Below are 20,757 nucleotides of genomic sequence, written 5' to 3'. Positions count from 1 at the left end.
AAAAGATCTTGTGCATGCTAAGCAAGAACTACATCTTTAGTCCTAGCAGGATTTGAAATACACTATACAGTATATACTTGACATACCATCTACCAAAGCATCATGATGTATGGCATCAACTACTGAACATGACAGTGAATACCATCTACTACTGAGCCACAGAATATATCATATACCCCTGAACATGGTGTATACCATCTATTGAAACATCACAGTGTATTTAAGGCCAGTCTGGTCTACAGAATGAGTTTCAGGTCAGCCACGCTACACAGAGAAACCCTGTCTTTAGGTCCTAAGTTCAATTCCCAGCAACTACATGGTGGCTCACAACCATCTATAATGAGATCTGGTGCCCTCTTCTTGTGTGCAGGCACACATACAGGCAGAATACTGTATAAATAATAAAGAAATTTAAAAAAGCAACCCCCCCAAAAAAAAAGCCAAACAAAAAAACATCACATGGGACACAGTAAGTGTATGCAATGTTTTTAAGGATTGGGCATGTAGTCAGTTGTAGTGCACTTGCAAATGGAAACTGTAGGTTGGGTCCACAGCACAGGAAAAACATCAAAAAAACAAAAAAACAAAAACAGTAGCTTTCGCTGGGTGTGGTGATGCATGCCTGTAAGCCCAGCATACAGGAAGACTGAGGCAAGATAGTTGCTGCAAGTTTGAGACCCCAGCCTTGGCTTTTTGGTAAGGTATGATCTGAAGTAATAGTTTCGTTCATTTGTTTTTGTCTTGTACTGATCTCATACAGCATGTATTCCTGGACTTGCTCTGTGGGTACTAGGAATCTGAGTTCAGGTTCTCATGTTTGTGTGCAAGTACTGAGCTACATTTTATCAGTTAAATAATTAAAAAAAAAATTGTGTGTATGTGTGTTTCCCCGGCATCTATGTCTGTGTATCACATGTGGCATTGCACTGAAGAAGACATTGTATCCTTGAGAAGTTGTAGTTACAGGTGGTTGTAAACCATTATGTGAATGAATGTTGGGAACAGGTAGAGCAGCCAGTGCTGTTAACAACTGAGCCATCTCTCTAGCCCCCACATCTTTTTTTTGGGGGGGGGTGGGGGAAGGAGGATTGAGACAGGGTTTCTCTGCCTTGGCTGTCCTGGACTCAGTTTGTAGACCAGGTAGGCCTCGAACTCACAACGATCTGCCTGCTTCTGCCTCACAAGTGCTGGGATTACAGGTGTATGCTACCATACTTGGTTTCATTTTGTCATTTTAATGGTAATAAATAGCCTTCCCCCCTCCCCATGTCAGATGGATAATTAATAATGGTATAATGAGGGATTGCAATGGTGTAAACACCTAATCATACTTAAACAAAAGTATGAAAGGTAGGGGCCATTTTGACTGGTGATCAACTGTTATAGAGTCTAGGCTTTAGACTCTGCATTAAAGCTCATGACCCATAGTATCTCAGCATCTTGTCTGGTTCTCTGGCAAGCCTGAGTAGATTTTTAAAAATACATTCATAAATGAATGAAGAAGCAGGCCAAGAAGGGGCTAAGCACTTGATGGAGGGTGAAGAGTGGGAAGTGAGTGTCAGCCAGTGTTGTACTCTTTTATTCCAAGTGTTCTCTGAGCAACCATGATTTTCAGTATTGAAATGAAAAACAGTGTTTTTAGAGCTTATGAAATGTCTTGTTTCTCAAAAGAGTGCCGGGGGTGGGGAGGGGATTTCTCAAGGTTGCACATGGCCTGTTGGGAGATGGAGTTGGAAGTGAAATTGAGGTTTTTCTGACTGCATAGTTCCAGGCTCTCATATGGAGCTGTTGTGTGGTTTCCTTTCTCACTAACATTCAGACTGTTAGTTTCCCCTCGATGATGAGATATGAGAAGCATTCTGCTGGTCTGTGGTTGTTTATTTATTCCAATGCAGTCTTGATTTTTGTAGGTATTATATTTAGAAATGGGTGGGTACAAATACAGAACTCATGCTGACTAATTTTATTGGGTGAGGGACATATGGTTCTGGGGCAATGTTTTGTTATTTTCTTCTTCATTCTATTTTATAACAAATTCAGATGATTCATGTGATTGGACCATTTATCAGCATCAGTGATACTAATCTGGGAAGTCACACCAACATTATGGAAAGGACCTTATGGAAAGGACCTTAGTTTAGAAAAGACATTTTCAAACAAAATCCAGTTTTTAGGATTCTACCTATTTCATGTTATTTTCCCCCATCGCTATTGCCATAGTTAATTTTTTCTTGTTTTATTTTGTGGGTACATTTAAGAGTTTTATTCCTAGGCATGTGGTTCTTAATGCCGCAGTCTGTATGTAACTTCAGCTATTCTGGTCTACACATTACAGCTTTGCTTTTTAGCGTTGGTTCAGAGGCATGAATTCAGAGTCAGGCCCTTTGTCAGCTGCCTGGTAACAAAGGCAGGCACCTTTTGGATATCACCTATTGGATATAAAGACTTCTAAACTGTCAGATCCCATATTGTGAGTCTGGGAAGTATTTTTTTTTTCTTCCTGAAACATTCATTAAGCTTAGCAGTAAGAGGATACTTTGATTTAAAGTTTAAAATTTAAACCCCTTTTCAAATTTGTCTGACTATGGGAGAACAGTGTCATGTATTGGTCATTTATTTAGAATGTTCTGTATCTAGTGGGACTGTGCTTCAAGACCAGAGGTCCTTGACTGTCCTGGAACTCAGTCTGTAGACCAGGCTGCTCTAGAACTCAGATCACCTGCCTCTGCTTCTGAGTGCTGGGATTAAAGACATGGGCCACCACTGCACAGCTACAAACTTTAGCCGTTTAAAACAAACACCAGGAGACATAACTTAAAGATCAGACCTATGGGGAAGATAGAATTATAATCAAGTAGGTTGGTCAGGGCTCCTGGGCCAGAACTGGTCCTCAGTCAGCTGGTGAGTGGGAACAGTTTGGGATACAAGAGAGCCGAGAGTGTGGTGAGTGGGTATACAGCAGAAGAGAAAGTTTCCAAAACTGGCTAGGGCACAGCTACTGGTGCAGCAGACCCCTTGGCCAAGGACTTTTTTGTATATGGTGTGAGCCAGAGCTCCAAGCCACTATGTGGAATGAGGGTTGGCTAGTCAGTCAGTGCTAAGGTACTCTGGTAGGTGGAGGGAAGGATGGGGCTTAGAAGGCAGGGACAGTAATGAGGGTTTGGATATAGACAGATTCATGTTCTGAAGCTCTTAGCTACATTGCTACTTCCAAAGTCCAGAGCTTGAGAAAGCACCTATTGTCAAATATTACAGAAGCTGTGTCCTTGCACACCTAGCTGTAGAGAGAATGCAGTCTAAACTCATCTGTGGAGGCGGTGCAAGTGTGTTTTCCAGGAGTTTGCCAGTGCTGTGCCTTGCAGACCTGAAAGGGAAGCCTTCTCTCCCTACTCTTGTCTCTCTAGCTCCCTCTACTGACAAGTTTTAATTAATTTCTTACTGGTAACAGAAATTATAGAGGGGCTTTGTTTTTGCCATGATACAAAAGCCAAAGCCATACTTTGTTTTGTTTTTTCAAGACAGGGTTTCTCTGTGTAACTCTGAATGTCCTGGAACTCACTTTTTAGATCAGGCTGGTCTGGCACTCAGATTGGCCTTGCCTCTGTCTAGGCTAGTCCTGGGGTTAAAGGTTGTGTACCACTACACCCAGTTTTTGTTTGCTTTTTAAAAGTAGTTTTTAGAGTACCCTGTAAGAGGACAGCAGGCTGGGCAGTAACTAGAGTAGGATATTGTCAGCTTATTCTATGAAGATTATTGGGATATAAGTACAGGAACAGTATTTATGAGATTTGGCACTTTTCACTGAGTGGAAAGAAGGCCTGAAGTCAAAAGGCATTATATCTGCAGTCAGTATGGAAAAATGTGAACAGGAACTTGTGCCAGTTAGCAGATCATTGCCTCTTGGCTCCACACATACCCACTGTCATATGTGACATTTGAGGTACACTCTGCAGATGTGTCTTTTTGTCAATAGTGAGTTTTCTCTCTGCCTTCTCTGAATTTCAGCAGAATTACTATGGCAGCTTTTTGGCAAATTCTTTGACTTCCCAGAAGAATCCAACAACACTTTCCACAGGCACTGAGTGCTACCAGCACACAGAAGGTGTCTTTTTTTTTTGGGGGGGGGGGCAGGGTCTTTCTAGCTGATTTTGGCCTCAAAATCCTGGGCCTAAATGATCCCTCTACCTTCTATGTATCTGGGGTTATAGGTGTGTAGCTTTATGATAACTTTTGCCAGGGATGGTGTCACAGGCCTGTGTTCCCAGGACAGGGAGGATAAGGCAAGTCCAAGAGTAGCCTGATAAGTTTCATATGCACCCTGAAAGATAGTTTTCTACTTACCAGCTCTCTTAGGGTATTCAAGCAGATATCCATTCTTGGGCTATTGTTTGTCTCCAGTGATGTCTGAATCTTAGTGTTGGCAGGGCTGGAAGGAGCTCTTTTTGTTTATGAGGTGCTAGGAGATGGCTCAGTGGGCAAAGTGCTTGCTGTGTGAGGACCTGGGTTCAGATCTCTAGCAAATACATAAAAAAACAAAAACAGATGCAGTTGCATGTACCAGTAACCCCAGTGCTGGGAGAGTAGAAACAGGCAGATGTTAAGGATCTTTTTGTATGATAGCCAAATTATATTAGAATTCAGTATCAGATAAAAACGTTTAGAAATTAACTATTTTAGGGGGCTGGAAAGATGGCTCAGAGGTTAAGAGCACTGGCTGTTCTTCCAAAGGTACTGAGTTCAATTCGTAGCAACCACATGTTGGCTCATAGCCATCTACAGTGAGATCTGGTGCCCTCTTCTGGTGAGCACACACACACACAGGCAGAATGCTATATAAATAAATAAATAAATCTTAAAAAAAAAAAAAAAGAGGCTAACTATTTTAAAAGAAGTATGTGTCAAAGAAGAAATCAGAAGTGAAATTTGGCCAGTCATAATGGTGTATGCCTTTAATCCCAACACTCAGGAGGCAGAACTACGTGGATGGGTCTCTGTGTGTTTGAGGCCAGCTTGGTCTACATGGAAAGAAAGGTCTCAGCTGGAGACTTGGCTCAGTTGTTAAGAAAGGTCTCTGTCTTGGGGTAGGGGAGGGAGGAGAAAAGCAAACAAAAAAGGGTGAGATTTAAAGTTGTTTTAAACTGAAGGACAATTAAAAACACATCAAAAAAGTTAAGTATAGCTAAGGTAGAGCACATATGGAAATATGTATGACTAAAAATGTGGATTATATAAGAGGAAGAGCTTAATGACCTATGTTTCCACTTTTGCAAAGTGAAAAATGTAGTCATTTATATCTGAAGTTAACAGAATGTGAAAATAATACAGAAGTAACCATTATTAAACAGAAACTTCCCACAGAAGCTCATGGGATCAAAAGCTAATTCTTTTAAGAATAATCAGACTGATAACCTTCTGGCCAGGTCAAAGATTTGCATAGCTAATGGATCAGAGAAGATTCAAGGACATACATAAGCACAAGGAGAGATATGTGCATATGCATGTATATGGATACACATGTGTGCACATGCATGTGGAAGCCAAAGTTGATGTTAGGAGTCATCCTCAATAACTTCTACTTTATTTGTTGACCAGGGTCTTTCAGACAAACCCAGACCCCTTGTTTCTGCTTTCCTTTGCTGGAATTACAGATGGTCCACCACATCCAGCTAACACTTACATGGGTTTCCAGGAATCCAAACTGTTCTCTATGCTTGCATAGCAAGTACTTATTCACCAAGCTATCTCCTTAGCCCCTAGTTCTGTGCCTTTCAAATCGTTTGTACTTGTGGTGCTCGATTATATATGTATGCAACTACACCCCATCTTCCTGAGTGCCTTATTCATGGATACCAAATACTAACTCTACATGAGAGCAACATCTAAGCTGACCTTTGGTTCTTGCCGCTGGTCTAATCTATACTATCCCTTGTGATTCCCCTGTGGTATTTAGTCATCGACCCTTTAGGCCCCTATGGGTCCCACCTTGCTTTTTCTCTATTGTTCCCATAAGTACAAGCTACATCTTTACTCAGAGCTGACATAGCAGCATGGCTGTGTCATTGTCCCATAGAGTTCATTTTTCATACAGTAAAATTTCTTCTTTTTTAAAATAAAATTAATTTTTTCAAATATTACATCCTTACCGCTGTAAAATTTCTTTTTAAGATGGATATTGGGTCATGTTTTCTCTTGTGTGAGAACCAGAAGCCTGGGTGACGTGTCTTTTCTGACTGTGCCTATCTGCTGCAGAAGCTTTAGCTCCTTGGCTGTGTTTGTGGTAACTGAAGGCATGGGTGTTCTGCCCCTTCAGCATGCTTTGCTCCTCTTCCAAATCTAGAATTTGTTTCCTTTGGGTCTCTGCTTTGCTCTCTTACACATACCCCTCTTGGTAGCTCAACCCTGTAAGTGTCAGCTACCTCAGAGACTAAGGTAGGGGGATTGTCAGAGCCCAGGATTTTGAGGCTTACAAGATACAGAATTTTGTACTTTTTAGTTTGAGTAATACATAAAGATACCACCTCAAAAACAAAACCAAAGGCTAAGAATCCACCACCTGTGTCTCTGAGTTTACTTGTTCAGTGTCCTTTAGAACAGAGCCTCTGTTCTTTGCATTTTATTTTTGTCTCTCCTAAAAGATGGCCTAGAGTAGAGATTTCAGATGTGTTACAGATGTGTCTTTTTCAGAACTATTCCTGACCCATCTCTTGTCTTAGGCCTCACTTCTGGCTCAGCAGCGGTCCTGTCAATTCTCTCTTCTCCAGCCTGGGGCTGGTGCTCTCTTCCATTCTTCTTTCTTCAGCATGTTCTTCCTGCTATCTTTGTGCTTGTTGTCCTACAGTTAAGCACAGGTGACATTCCTGCAAGTATTTGCTGACAGAGGCCTTCATTGCAGCCTAAATGAAAGAGCACTCTTCCAGCACCAACTCTCTATCAATTGCTCCTAAGACTTATTTTTTACTGATATCTTTTTTATTTGTTTATTGGTGTTTTTTTTTTTTTTTTTAAATATCTAGCCCAGGCTGGCCTAGAACATTTCTGCCTTAACCTTGGAGTGTTAGGATTGCAGCTACTATTCCAAGCTCTGGTGATCTCTGTTTTTGCTTTGGTGAGGACATGAGCTCCTCCAGACAGTAAGTAAAGACTTACTGTTGGCCATGGTACTCAGGCATATGGTAGGCTCCTAGTGGGTACAGGTTGAGTCCCCGATCCAAAATGTCCACGATTTGAAATACTACCAAGTCTAAACCATGTCAGGTATCAGCATGACACTGATAAAATTTCCTCATCTGACCTCACATAATGGTTGCAGTCATAATGCAGGTACACTTAAAATATGGATGGAGTGATACTGGTTTCTGTCTGTGTAAGGTTCATCTGAGACAATACCTTCATAGTCATAAATTTTGGGCCCACCCCAATGTTATTTTTATATATGCAAAGATCCTAGAATTTGAGTAAAGCTGAAATCTTAAAATACTTTTGGATCCATGCATTTGGTGGTGACTGAGTAGGTGTCTTTTGTCAGTTTTGGATGTCATATTGCATTTCTGGCCTGGCTTTTGGTATGCTTGTGCCCAGGATATGCATGGACAGCCTGTGACCTCTGATCTTGTGGTTGTGGTGAGTTTTGAAATTCTCATGATGTTGACATTCTAGGGTCCTTGGTATGGAAAAAGCTTAATACTCTCATGCTCTGTTTTTTGATTTTTTGAGGGGGGTCAGTTATAGGCTGTACTGGGCTGTCACACACTGAGACAGCCTTGTGGGTATAATGGGTACATATTGTTTCACCTACTGATTTATCAGAGCATGTAAGTGTGAAAGACTTTTCTTTCACTCATTAATTCATTTACTCAGACCCAGATTTCAGCCCCAGTGCCTCTGTGTAGACTAGGGCTCACTTGGGAGCTCTGGTTGTTGGAGGTCATTTGCGTGTATTAGTGCACATTCATAGTCTGGTTGAATACCGATGATAGTCCAGGGAGAGCCATGGGAGTAAGGGAAGATCTGAGGAGCTGGCTTGGCAAGGACAGCTGAGCACTAGAGAGGAATGAGATGTTCTTCCTTCTCTTCTGCTGACTGTGACAGGAAAGGATGAAGAGGGATCTGTTGTATGCCTTTGCCGTATGCTCAGTCTCTGCCAGACCAGCTCCTGCAGGGTCACACCTGCCTTCTGGGGCTGCCTTATGCCTACAGGTGTCCCTCAGGGGGTGGATTCATTTTAGTTATCTGTGTTAAAATCTTGTTCCCTGCTTGATGGTCCTGGTACTTTAAGTCTGTTTCTAAAACCACGAGCCTTAGCTTTTTTGTGTATTCCAAAGGATCCTTTGGTTCAGGCCTCTACTCACACATTTACCCCATAGTTTTGAAAAAGCAACTTTTGAAATTAGGCTATGAATTCAACATTATGCCTGAGTTTAGGTCTTGGACATGCATTTGCTATGAGATTGTTTTCTGGAGTCTAGACCAGGGATAGCTCTCTTCAGAAATAATCCTAAGCCAGAGCTGTTGCCTTGGTGCAAGCTCTTGTATGCAGGTGCCTCTGGTATGGTGCTTCATGCCTTGTTGTGGTCTGAAGATCCATGGCTGATGAGTTTTCCTGGTAGAAGTAAAGTTTTCCTGGGCGAAGTACTTCTTCATGGTGTTCCTGTTTTATTTGAAATATCACCAGTTTCTAGAATATGAGGTTCAGCTTCATGTGTTTCAGGTTAATGTTTTTCTATATAAATATACATATTTAAGATTTAACAATCTTAGCTTCCTGGCTCAGGTTTTGAACATAGAATTTTTTTTCTATTCCAGACTCCTTTTAGTTTTGGCATGAATCATAGGACACCACCCTACCCCGCTGGGGATTATTGTCTCCTATGCAGAAGTGAACGGAAAGACTCTTCATTCTTAGAGAGTGGAGTTAAGACTTCGAGCAAATTGGCCCTTTCCATGGCTCCCAAAGGCAACAGCGTGTTGCACCTGCCACTATGGGTATGCCCAGACTGCCGGAGGACTGTGGAGAAGGAAGAGAGGCACAGCGGTCTTGACCAGCCGGTGAGTGGCTGCAGCTTCGGTGGGCTTCTTGCTCCTCTCTTGTGGGTGGTGGGCTAACTGGCAGTGGAAGAAAAAGATATCCTATCCATCTGTCATCAGAACGCTTCCTTCAATACTGTCTTTTGACCCATGCCAACAGGGATGTCTCTCTTGGCCTTTGCTGGCCACACCAGCTGTAGGTGGAGAGCATCTGCTTCCTTATATACAGTCAGCAAGCTGGCCACTTGTTTATCTTTTTGTTTTTTTGCATCTGGCCTCAGGGTTTCTTTGGTGATGAAGCTTCCTGAAAAGCTAGTAAGACATTCATTTGTTTAGTTTTAGATGATCCCATGTATTGGTATAAATGTCTGAAAATTATTTCTGTAATGCACTTCTGAAGCCTGACCATCTCCCCTCCTTGATTCTAGGCTTTCTCTTAATGGCTTTGAGGCCATTACGTTTGATCTAATCTTTGCATAGTTTATGCTGTTCCTATTAGGCTTTTTTATCTCTTTGTGTTCTAGGAGATGGCTTTTTCAACCATCCCATATTCAAGGCTCTTCTCTTCCCTCTTATTATTTTACTTCTCTTCTTCTTTCCTTTTGATTGCTGAATGCAAGAAGCTGTTTTCTGAGTGACTTTTCTTCTGATCCCTTGTTTCTTGTGGCCAATAACAGGCAGAGGTTCCTGCCTTCTGTTTTCAGATTAGTCCCAGTGGCATCTTGAGAAGCATTTGACTGTAGTATGTACATTTCCTAGGCCTAGTCCTCTTCCTCATTGGCCACTCAGCTGGCTGAAAACAAACCCCAGCTTCAATGCCAGTCTTGGTAGAAAGGTTTTAGTAACTAAGTCTGGGGTTTCACTGCTGATCAAACTAGAAGTTAGTGTTCCTCCTGAGGGGTGACTTTTCATGCTGATCTGTGGCTTTTCTTCTTTCCACTTTTTCTCCTTCCTGTATCCTTTCTTTTCTATCCCTGTGTGGTGTGTTTTAGGTGTTCTCATTGTGCACTCAGTAGAAAGGTAGACTTTCTGGATGTAGTGATAAACACCTTTAATACTAGCACTCCTGAGACAGAGACTGGTAGCTCTCCGAGTTGGAGGCCAGCCTGGTCTATCTAGTGAGGTCCAGTCTAGCTAGGGCTACATAGTGAGACCTTGTCTCTTAAAAGGTAAAAAAGGAACGAAGGCGGGCGGCTAGGCAGGTAGGCTTTTTTGTTCTTTCTGAGTTTGTTCTTACTGGTGAGTTAGGCCTGGCTGCTTCCTGCGGTTGTAGGTGTGTTTGGTGTTGGGTCTAAACACAGAGATGAGAAATCAAGGGCTGCCTCTCAGCCTAGGTCCTTCTGTGGCCCTTATTCTTAGGATTGCCTTACTGCTGAGCTGTTGATCACTTTCTGTCCTCTGTTAGTGATAGCACTTAAGATACTGTAGTTTGATTTTCTAAATGTTTTGAATTTTATAACCATAATCCTATAGTATTTATATTCATTCATTGTAATTGAGGTTTGTTACTGTATACTAGTCACCTTTATGAATATAATACATTTTAGCTCCCGAATTTTGCTGTTAAAGATTATTTTCCTGGGGTACACAGTCACAAACTCTTCTCTCTGTGAGGTATAGAGTATTTATAAACATAGTTTGATTACCTGTAAAGTCAAGTATTTTCATAAGCAAAAATAATTCTAGAATGGCAAAGTGTCCATGTTTTGGAGCTCTCTTCTTTCAAAGTTATCTTGTGTGTGCTGATTCACCTTTTGTTTGAAGTGAATGAGAAAAGACTGTAGTGGCCTTTTCACTGGTCTAAAATGCCTTTTGATCCTTCATCAGGCTACAAGAGCTCACAGAGGTGGTTTAGTTACATTGGAGTCTGAAAACATGTCAGTCAGTGACTCATTTCTTTTCTGATTTGTGGAAGTCTGTTGGTCTTTCTTGCCCTTTGAGTGGATTTCTCTCACACGTTTTGTAGCTATTTGCTGGTCATTTATAGAACAGTGGTTTGCAGTGTCGGCAGAGTCTCAGTGTCAGTCACAGCGTGTGAAGTAGAGATCCCCTAACCTGGTCCTTTGTCTTCTTTTTTATTCTTACTTTTTTTTCTTGATATAGGGCCTCACACTGTAGCCCATATTGACCAGGAACTCAATATGTAAATTGTCCTGTAACCCTCCTATCTCAGCTTCCCAAGTGCTGGGATTGTAGACATAAAACATTTATCCTTTTTCAAAAGTGTTGCATATAATCTAGAGCCTTTGCATTTTTATATCAAATTTAGAATCAGTTTGTCAATTTTTACAGAAAAACTTAATGGGATTTGAATTGTCATGTTAAATCTATAGAATGTTTGAGATTAGAATTGACTTGTTGTTGTTGTTTTGTTAATTTGAGACAGGCTATCTTTGTGTAGTTCTGGGTTTCCTAGAACTTGTTCTGTAGCAGATCAGACTGGCCTTGAATCTACCTGCCTGTGCTTCCGGAGTGCTGGGATTAAAGGCATGTGCCACCACACTCAGCTTGAGAATCAGTATCTTAACACTTATTGTGTATTCTAGTCCACAAGCATTGTATAATTCTTTAAATTTTTTTCTTTTTAGATTTATTTTTTAATTTTATATGTATTTGTGTTTTGCCTGCATGTATATGTATGCAACACTTTGTGTGCCTGGGGTCTATAGAGGCCAGAAGAGGGAATTACAGACAATTGTGGTCCACCATGTAGGGGCTGGGTATTGAACTCACATCATCTGGGACAGCAACAAATGTTCCTGATGCTTTGGCCTTAGTGTACACTAATGTTTCGTTAATAATTATTTTTTAAGATTATTATTTATACAGTATTTTGCCTGCATGGATGCCTGTATGCCAGATCTCATCAAGTGGATGGGTATGAGCCACTATGTGGTTGTTAGGAATTGAACTCAAGACCAGAAAGCCAGTGAACTAAAAAACCAGTGGTCTTAACCTCTGAGCCATCTCTCACTAGCCCTGATTAAGAATTGTTACGTCTGTGTTCATGAAGAATATTATTAATATCTATAAATTTGCTTTGTATTGTTTTGGTGTCTGAGACTAAGGTAGGAAATAAAATGTTTTTTAAAAAAGAATAAACTAGGAAATATTTCTTCTTGTTAATTTTCAGGAAAAGTTTGTGTAGAATTGGTATCATTTCTTCCATAAAGTAGCTGGTAGAGTTTTCTGGTGAAGCTATTGTTGATGTGAAGTTGCCTTTTATTGTTTATTTTGTGGGATCTGTTTTGTCTTAGTTTCTTTTCTTTTTGTTACTATAATAAAATATTCTGTCAGAAGCAACTTAAGGGAGAAAGGATTTACTTTAGCTCATAATTCAAGAGACAGTCATCATCAAATGGAAGTAAAGGCATCAGGAGTTTGAAGGAGCTGGTCACATCATATCCACATAAAGAAACAGAAGGATGAGACCAGAGACATCTTAAGGGCACTAGCTGCACTTCCAGAAGATTCAGGTTCAATACTCAGCACCCACTGGCAACTCACAGCTATGTGTAACTCTGGCTGCAGGGAATCTGACACCCTCACAGGTATGCGTGCAGGCAGAACACCAGTGCACATAAAATAAAACGTAAGAAATTTAAAGAAAAAGAAACAGAAGGATGAATGTGTCATAGTGCTTAGCTCACTTCCTCCATTTGGTAGTTTAGAAGCTCATTCAGGGAGTGGTGCTACCTACAGTGGTCATAAGTTCCCATTTCAGTTCATGGAACCAGGATATTCTTGAACAGGCTTGCTCAGGACTGTCCCACAGGTGAGTCTAGATCTTATAAAAAGTGATAATTGAATTAACCATCCTCCCTCCCTTTCTCTCTTAGATTGTATTTATATACCAGTTGGTGTTGTGCATGCACGCACCTGTAGAGGCTGCAGGCATCAGCTTTCCTGGAGCTGGAGTTACATGTGATTGTAAACTGGCTGATATGATTGTTGGGATCTTATTTTCAAACAAACAAGCAAAAACTTTTTAAACCCAATTCTAAATGATCTATAAGAAAAAAAAAAAAGACACAATGAAGGTCCTTATAAGGCACATCTTTAATCCCAGTACTCAGGAGGAAAAGGCAGGCAGATCTCTGTGAGTTTGAGTCGAGCCTGGTCTACAGAGCTAGTTCTGGGACAGCCATGGCTACACAGAGAAACTGTCTCAAAGAACCAAATTTAAAAAAAAGTAAGGGTGGGCTACCTATAAAATATTCTCAGGGCTGGAGAGGTGACTCTGGCTAACTTAAACTCTTGAGCTCAAGGGTTAAGAGTACTAGGTGCTCTTCCAGAGGACCCAAATCCATTTTCCAGCAACCTTCTCTAATCCCTGTTCCAGGGAATCCTCTACAGACCCTCTCTCACACACACATGTGTATATTATAATTTTCTGTGTTTCTCTCTGAGAGGTGAAGATGATTCAGTGGGTTAGAGTGTTTGTGTATTCATGTGCTAGTCTCTGGCAGCTTTCATTTCTTTTGGTGCTTGATATCAGCAAGTATCAGCAATAGGCAAGCAGGAGGTGGAGCAAGCTGCTCTCTCTAGTGTCGCAGTACTTTTCCTAGGGCGCGCATATTGCTATTCCTTGGCCCTCAGTAGCTGACAGTGTTATAGCTCAGTGTCGGATCTGAGACTGTGCTCTCAAAAACTTGATATCTCAAGCTTTCCGCTCTGTTCTCTGTCGCTCTCTTTCTCCCTGTCTGTGTTGCTCTTCTTTTTTGCCCTGGCCCTTGAACGGTTCAGCTGTCACAGCTGGCTGCCTGACCTCTTCCATAGCTTACTATTACCATTCTTCTACTATATCTACTATATCTTCCCCTGTGTCTGAGTAGCCCTATAGAGCCCATGGAAGGGTATTTGGACCAATCACAAAAATTTGTTTAGGCCATCACATGCTTGCCTCATAGCCCATGACAGCAGTCCCTCTGAAGACCACCAGGGGAAGTGGTAGAAAAGATAATCTAGAGTTCATAGTGGCTTGTGATAGCAAAAAGTCTTACTTACACAGACTATTTCAGATAGCACTGGCTGAGACTGTGCCTTCAGACTATACAGACAGGCAGTCAGCTGAAGTGCATTAGTTGTCTCAGGACATCTTTGAAGTGTTCAAAACAGCTAGTGTTGGTGTAAGGTTAGTCCAGCTAGCTGACTGACAATCCTTTTGCTCAAGGTAACTAGGGTAGCATCGGAGAATCCAGCAGCTGATTTTAGGAAGTCAAATTGCCTCATTGTCCAGCATCTTTTTTTCCATTTATAGGAAAACAGGTAGGAAGATTGCTTACAGAACTGCAGAGGCAGGTGGATCTCTTGAGTTAGAGGCCAGCCTCTTCTACATAGTGAGTTCCAAGAGAGCACGAACTACATAGATCCTGTCTCAAACACACACCCCCCCACAGAGCTTACAAATACAATTTTATTTTATTATTTGTGTATTTTAATAATAATAATAATAATAATAATAATAATAATAATAATAATATTTTGTTGTTGTTTTGAGGCAGGTTTTCTCTGTGTAGCCGTGGCTGTTCTGGACTCACTTTGTAGACCAGCCTGGCCTCAGACTTATGGAGATCTGTCCTCCACTGCCTTTTAGAATGCTGGGATTACAAGTGTGCACCACTGCACCCAGCTTTCTTTTTTTTTTTCCCCTTAAACAAAAAATATTCTTAGGGCAGATACATGTTTAAGAATTTTTATTGGAGCCAGGCAATGGTGGCACACTCCTTTAATCCCAGTACTCATGAGTTCGAGGCCAGCCTGCTTCATAGAGTGATTTCCAGGACAGTAAGGGGTATACAGAGAAACGCTGTCTCAGGGGGAAAAAAAATTTTTTTTTTTAAACTGGGACATTGTTTATAGTAATGAAGAATCATACTGCTAAAATACTCAGAGATTACTCAAATGTTCATTAATAAGAAACTTGTTAGATTTATTATAGATCTTTAACATTGTACAGCTATATTCTGTAATTCAATTCAATTACTTGAAGTGAAGAGATCTCTATAATGTAATCTAAAGAATGAAATAATTTTATTAAGAATGAAAATTAGGTTGAGGAGAAATGTATTGAGCATTTAATAGCATAACCCAAAATATTCATATGTTTATATGCATGTATATTGTGTATGTATATGTGTGTGCATTAAAAGAATATTGCTTCCACAGTGTCTAATCTATGGCAGTGTTAAATATGTCATATACTAATTTATTCAAAACCTCATTATCACCCATAGAGAGGCAGTACTATTTGCTCCCGTTTTATAGATAAAGAAATTGGGCCAGGAAGGTTAGTTTCCTAGGATCACACAGTTAGTAAGAGGCACTGTCAGGTTTCAGATCACAGTATTTTGGTTTCACAATCTATGCCCTTAACCACTGTATGTCCTGTTTTTATGTTGTTTATAATGACTGGATACCTTTACTAAAATATTAGAAGTGTCTATAGCAGAGAGTGAACAACATATATTAGTTTTTTGGCAGGGTATTTATAGGAAAGAAACAAAAAACAATAAGTTAGTGGGGGAAAGGCTGAAGCACAGTAGCGAAATACACTTGGAATAAGGTTAAAAATCTTTAGATTTTACATCTCATACTGCAGTAAAAATAGAAAAATGGCAAAATAAAAGGGATAGAGACTAAAAAAGATAGGCACAAATGAAGATTATGATTAATATGAAATTTTTTTTATCTTTTTGTGTATATTAGCGCATAATTTCCGGTCTGGGTGCACTCATGCATGTGGAGGCTATAGGTTGACATGTGCCTTCTCTAGTTGTCTTCACCTTATTTTTTTAAGAATGTATGACCATGACAGTGTTGTTCTAAGAATTTTGCATAATAGTTTACTCAAAACCTCAGGGGTCTCTTACTGAACCCAAAGCTCACTCATTTGGCTAGGTTGATTGGCCAGCGCACCCCCAATGTGTTCTTCCTGTCTGTCTGTCTGTCTGTCTGTCTAGTAGTAGGATTACAGCATGTACCACTGTTCTTGGCTTTTGTAGATGTGAGAGGGGAGGGCAGCAGTGCATAGGGTACAACTCAGGGTCTCATACTCGTATTGCAAACACTGTACTAATTGAGTCATCTCTCCTTTTGTCAGAATTTATAATCTTTAATGTGAGCACTAAGGTTTGGTCTGTCTGTCTGTCTGTCTGTTGTTTAAAGTGGAAGAGGAACACATAAATCTCTCTTGTTTTTTCAGTTATTGTGGAAATTAAATTTTTAAATTCACCCTGATATTACTTGGGGAAGTTACCCGATTCTGAAAAGGAAAGAATTTTCTCAGCTTGGAGAAAATGATCATCTTGACCTTCACTCATGCTACATTAGGCCAGCTGCTGGCTTGGTGTTGGTCTTTTCTTGGCAAGATGCAGTTTTGCTATTTCAGAATTTGCTTTGAAAGATTCTCGTTTTCTATTCTCTTGACATAGAAGTTTCAAAGTGTTAATCCATGGTGTGCATGGTGCTGGGACGGTAGCTGAGAGTTTACATTCTCATCTTCAAGTGAGTCAGAAAGACTTATAGTATTTTTTGGTTTTTTGTTTGTTTGTTTGTTTGTTTTTTGTTTTTTAAAGCAGCACCTGTCATTATCCCAAGGAGAGGTAGGTCCTGCTTATCTCACTTGTTCTCCTTGGCCTTTGCTCTCCTCATTTTAAGTTCCCATCAAAATGCATTCTAAGGCTTATCTAGCCCAAAGCTTCAAACTCTTTCACATTACTTACACAAACCAGCTACAAAAGCCTGTGAATCACAGAGTCAGGATTATTGTAGCAGTGACCCTACTTTTCTTGTTCACTGCTCTAATAAAATACCTGACAGAAACAGCTTGAGGTTAGAGGTTTATTTGGGCCTATAGCTTGCAGGTACAGTCTATCATTGTGGGGAAAATACTGTGGCAGAAGCAATGATCTATGGTAATGGGAGCTTACCTTGCATCTTGTTCATATCTTTGTAGGAGCAGGAAGCTGGACATTGCAAATTTGGTGTTGCCTATTGGATTTTGTTATTTTACAAAATTGTGTTCTGTTTGGACAGCCTATAATGACCTGATATTTAGCCTAAATAAGTTCTACAAGGTGCCACATTCAGAGATTTACCATCTAGTTACTTTTGGCCTTATTTATCCCTTGTTACAGGGAAGTGTCACTTTAGTTGTGGTTGCTGTGCCAGCTGTCATTGTAGGTGCTTGTACACAGTGTGAGCAGGTGGAAAGGCTCCTACACACACCCACTTTCTGATGCGGTGTCAAAGATAAAAACACCAGAAAGTAAGAAAAGCCAATATTCAGGAATTTGTGAGAGAAGAGATTAACTATGGTGGTTAGGTAGGTACTTTTAAAAGGGTTTCTCTGTGTAGCCTTGGCTGTCCTGGACTTGCTTTGTAGACCAGGCTCACCTAAAACTCACAGAAATCTGCTAGTGTCTGCCTCCCCAAGTGCTGGGATTACAGGCTTGCACTACCACCACTGCTACCGCGCCTGGCGAGTACATCCTAACACAGGGGAAAAACTGACCATTGGTGGGAGATCATATGATACTCAGATCTGTGAAGTGAGTCCTGAACAGGCATGGTAATTGTCAAGAACAACCAAAGCTATGGAGCTGAAGGAATGAACTCCTGAAGGAAGAAACCAACTTGGAGAGGATGTTATGACCCTGGAGAACAGAGGCTCTTCAGGGTGCTACAGGCCCAGTTGGGTATTAGCAAAACTTCCTTTCCTGGAGAAAGCATGTCATTCAGTCCCCATTTCTTTAAAGACAAAGCTGTCTAGTAGTATGAGCAAGGGAGGAAGTACACAGGGGGATTTGAGGTCCCTTCAGTATTCTTCTCCCATCCTCTGTCCACACTTGAACATTGTACCTGTTACTTACACAGGTGACATGTCTAATTATAGAGCATGACAGAGTTGAATATTGAACTAAGAGGCAAAACACACACACACACACGAACAAACAAACAAAAACACCAGAAATGGCTTGATTGTTCTGTCTGGGTGGGGGACCTTTTTTTGAGTCCTGTGTTATATATAGAACTCCATCAGACTATTAGAAGGCACACCAAGGGTAGTGGATGAGCAGTATGGTAGAGGAACAAGTACAGTGACACAGAAGCAGAACTTTGTCACAGACAGCTTGGAGGCTTTGGGAAGAAACAAGGAAATGTATTCCAAAGTGATATGGAAGTTAACAGAAGGATTTATAGAGGGGAGCCTGTGAACTCTCTGGCTGCATTTTGAGAATGGGTAAGGGCAAGTAGAGGTCAGTAGAGAGCCTGGTAGTCCCCAGGTAAGAGGTGACTGGCTTGCACGAGTGTCAAGTTGTGGATGTGGCATAGTCTGAGGTGAGGGCAGCAGTGGCCATGAGCTGGGAGAGAATAGTTAGCCTCATACATTAACTGGCTGACCTGCTACTATTGAGAGACAGCCTGCGATTCATCACCACCGTCAGGCCGTGTCTGCCCGCCTATGTCTGCGCCGGGGCGATGGCAGTGAGACCTTAGACTTACTTTTAGCATTGAGATGGTCTCATTTTCAGGTTTCAGACCCAGTCTGCATAAAAACCCTAGTGTCTCACCTAATTTGAAGCTTCTCTCGCAGCTGTAGAGGACATGATAGGAGTAACTGTTATAGAGGATATGTTCCACATCCTTATACTTTTCTATTCTTGCAAAGTGGAGAAAGATCTCAGGAAGATTAGAAAGATCTAGGGTCTTGGTTCTTGCTTGTGACTTTTGGCTACAAGGTGCTTGTTCTAGGTTATGTATGTGAGGTTGGGTCACAATAGCAGAAACACTATAAGCTTGATGTCTGCCCATTGCCAGGTACTTTCCCCTTGGTCTAGGATGTTTCACTGGGCCTTTTCATTGTGCAGTACCTGTTTGTGTGAGTTCTTTGCTGATGACAGCTTCTTCTCCCATGTGGTAGTGACAGTACAATTCCATACTCTGTCTGCTGGGCAGGAAGTGCTTGGCCTTTTGGGTTATTTCAGAGTCTGATACTAGTGTCCATGTGCCAAACCTTTGAGCACTTTAGCCTTGAGGTGTCTGCTCCTTGTCCAGGGACAAGGTGTAAAGGTCCTTAGGGTGGTGTAAAGGTGTTTGTATGTGTGTTTCTTGGGGAACAGGAGGTACAGGATACATTTCTCAAATCTGAGCTTTTCCCTTCAAGAAGCCTGACGCATGCCTCAGTGTTTCACTCTGTGTTAACAGTGTTGTCAGAGCAGGCTGGCTCTGTTGTAGACTCTGAGGAGCATATTCCAGTGCTCTAACCTACCTCGTCTAGAGTGTTCTCAAGCTTCCTTGTCCATGGTTAGAGTAAACAGTATAGGTTCTGGGCCCACTGCCTTTGTTTGTCAGGCAGTTATGGGCATACCACATTTTTAGAGGTGCCTGCTAGGACTGTTATCACATGCTGATTAGGGCACTGGAAATCAAGATTATTTGCTTTTTCTTTCCTTCCTTCCTTCCTTCCTTCCTTCCTTCCTTCCTTCCTTCCTTCCTTCCTTCCCTGCTTCCCTCCTGCCTCATCTCTTCCCCCCCTCCCCCGCTTCTTCTGTTGGATGTTGTCATGTAATGGTAAAGACTATTGGAAGTAAGAACAGCATTGGTCCAGACAAAATCTGGAGTTTTTAGCCTATCCAGTGTGCCTGAGGCAAGAAAATGTGGGCCGCATAAGGGTTCAAGGCCAGCTTGTGCTGCTGTGTAGTAGACTCTATCACCCAGTGTCCCCCTTTCACCCCCAAAGAAGCTTACTATATAGATTTCAATGTCTTTTGTAACATTTTTCTAGTAGGCAGTTTTTTGTTTTGTTTTGAGACAGGTTCTTTCTTTGTATAGTCTGGCTGTCCTAGAACTCACTATATAGACCAAGTTGGCCTCAGACTCACAGAGATCCATCTGCCTCTGCATCCTAAGTGCTGGAATAAAAGTTATGCACCATCATACCTGCCTCTGGAAATGCATTTTTAAGAAGGCAATAGATATCAATTTGATATCATAAACATAACTGGTCTTTTTTATTCTAATTTTAAAGCAGGGCCAAGATTTTCTTCTTCACTCATCACTTGGGGGTTCCCAGCCTGAGACCAGTGGTGCTGGGAGGCTTGCCCTAGGCACACAGACGATGACCTCATCAGGGCTAGGCACCACACCCTCAGATGCCTGTTCATGTGAAGCCTGCAGTGAACGAAGGTATGTGTTGAGTTGGTTGTGCTGCTCATGATGGGGTATGTGAGAATATGTTATGCTTGGCTGAGAATTGGGGTTCTTTTGACAAATAACAGTACCTGTTTGATATAGCCCTGAGAGTAGGACATGAGTTTACTATATTACGAGGAGGAAAAAATGTACAGAAAGACAAAATTCTTGCCCTTGAGGGACTTAAGCACTAGGAAGCTGGCCCTTATAAAGAGCAAAGTAGGACAACTCTTAGAATTTAAATAAAGGCCAACTGTTGTTTCATGCTGTAATCCCAGTATTTGAAAGGCAGAGGAATCTACCTATAAGTTCTGGTGAAGTCAGGGCTACATAGCAAGACTTTATCATAAGAAAAAAAATTTTTTTAAAAGAAAAATGAGCCTAGGGTGAGCATAAATAATGGGTATAGAAGAGGGGCTTGTGATGGAAGCTGCTAGGAGTTGAAGGAAGAGCCAGGACCTGACAGAAAAGGGCTGTACACCCAGCCTGGGGCAGGGCACCAAAGGGTAGAAAGCAAGGGCTCTCTGTGCCATATGG

The 20,757-nt window shown here is 41.3% G+C and overlaps 1 protein-coding gene across 3 annotated transcripts in view; it reads left to right on the top strand.

Moving 5' to 3' along the window:
* Positions 1–20,757, top strand: part of Fam193a (family with sequence similarity 193 member A) — a 114,145-nt gene that overhangs the window by 28,875 nt on the left and 64,513 nt on the right. Inside the window, exons 2-3 of one of the 3 annotated variants that reach the window (XM_021643671.2) lie at positions 8,803–9,045; positions 20,057–20,214. In XM_021643671.2, coding sequence (XP_021499346.1) covers positions 8,803–9,045; positions 20,057–20,214 — 401 coding nt within the window. The remainder of the gene's footprint in view (positions 1–8,802; positions 9,046–20,056; positions 20,215–20,757) is intronic. The other 2 variants (XM_021643672.2, XM_060365488.1) reach the window with 2 other exon arrangements.

This window comes from Meriones unguiculatus, chromosome 12 (genome assembly GCF_030254825.1).
Source record: "Meriones unguiculatus strain TT.TT164.6M chromosome 12, Bangor_MerUng_6.1, whole genome shotgun sequence".
NCBI lineage: Eukaryota > Metazoa > Chordata > Mammalia > Rodentia > Muridae > Meriones > Meriones unguiculatus.
This window is presented reverse-complemented; position numbering and strand designations above follow the sequence as displayed.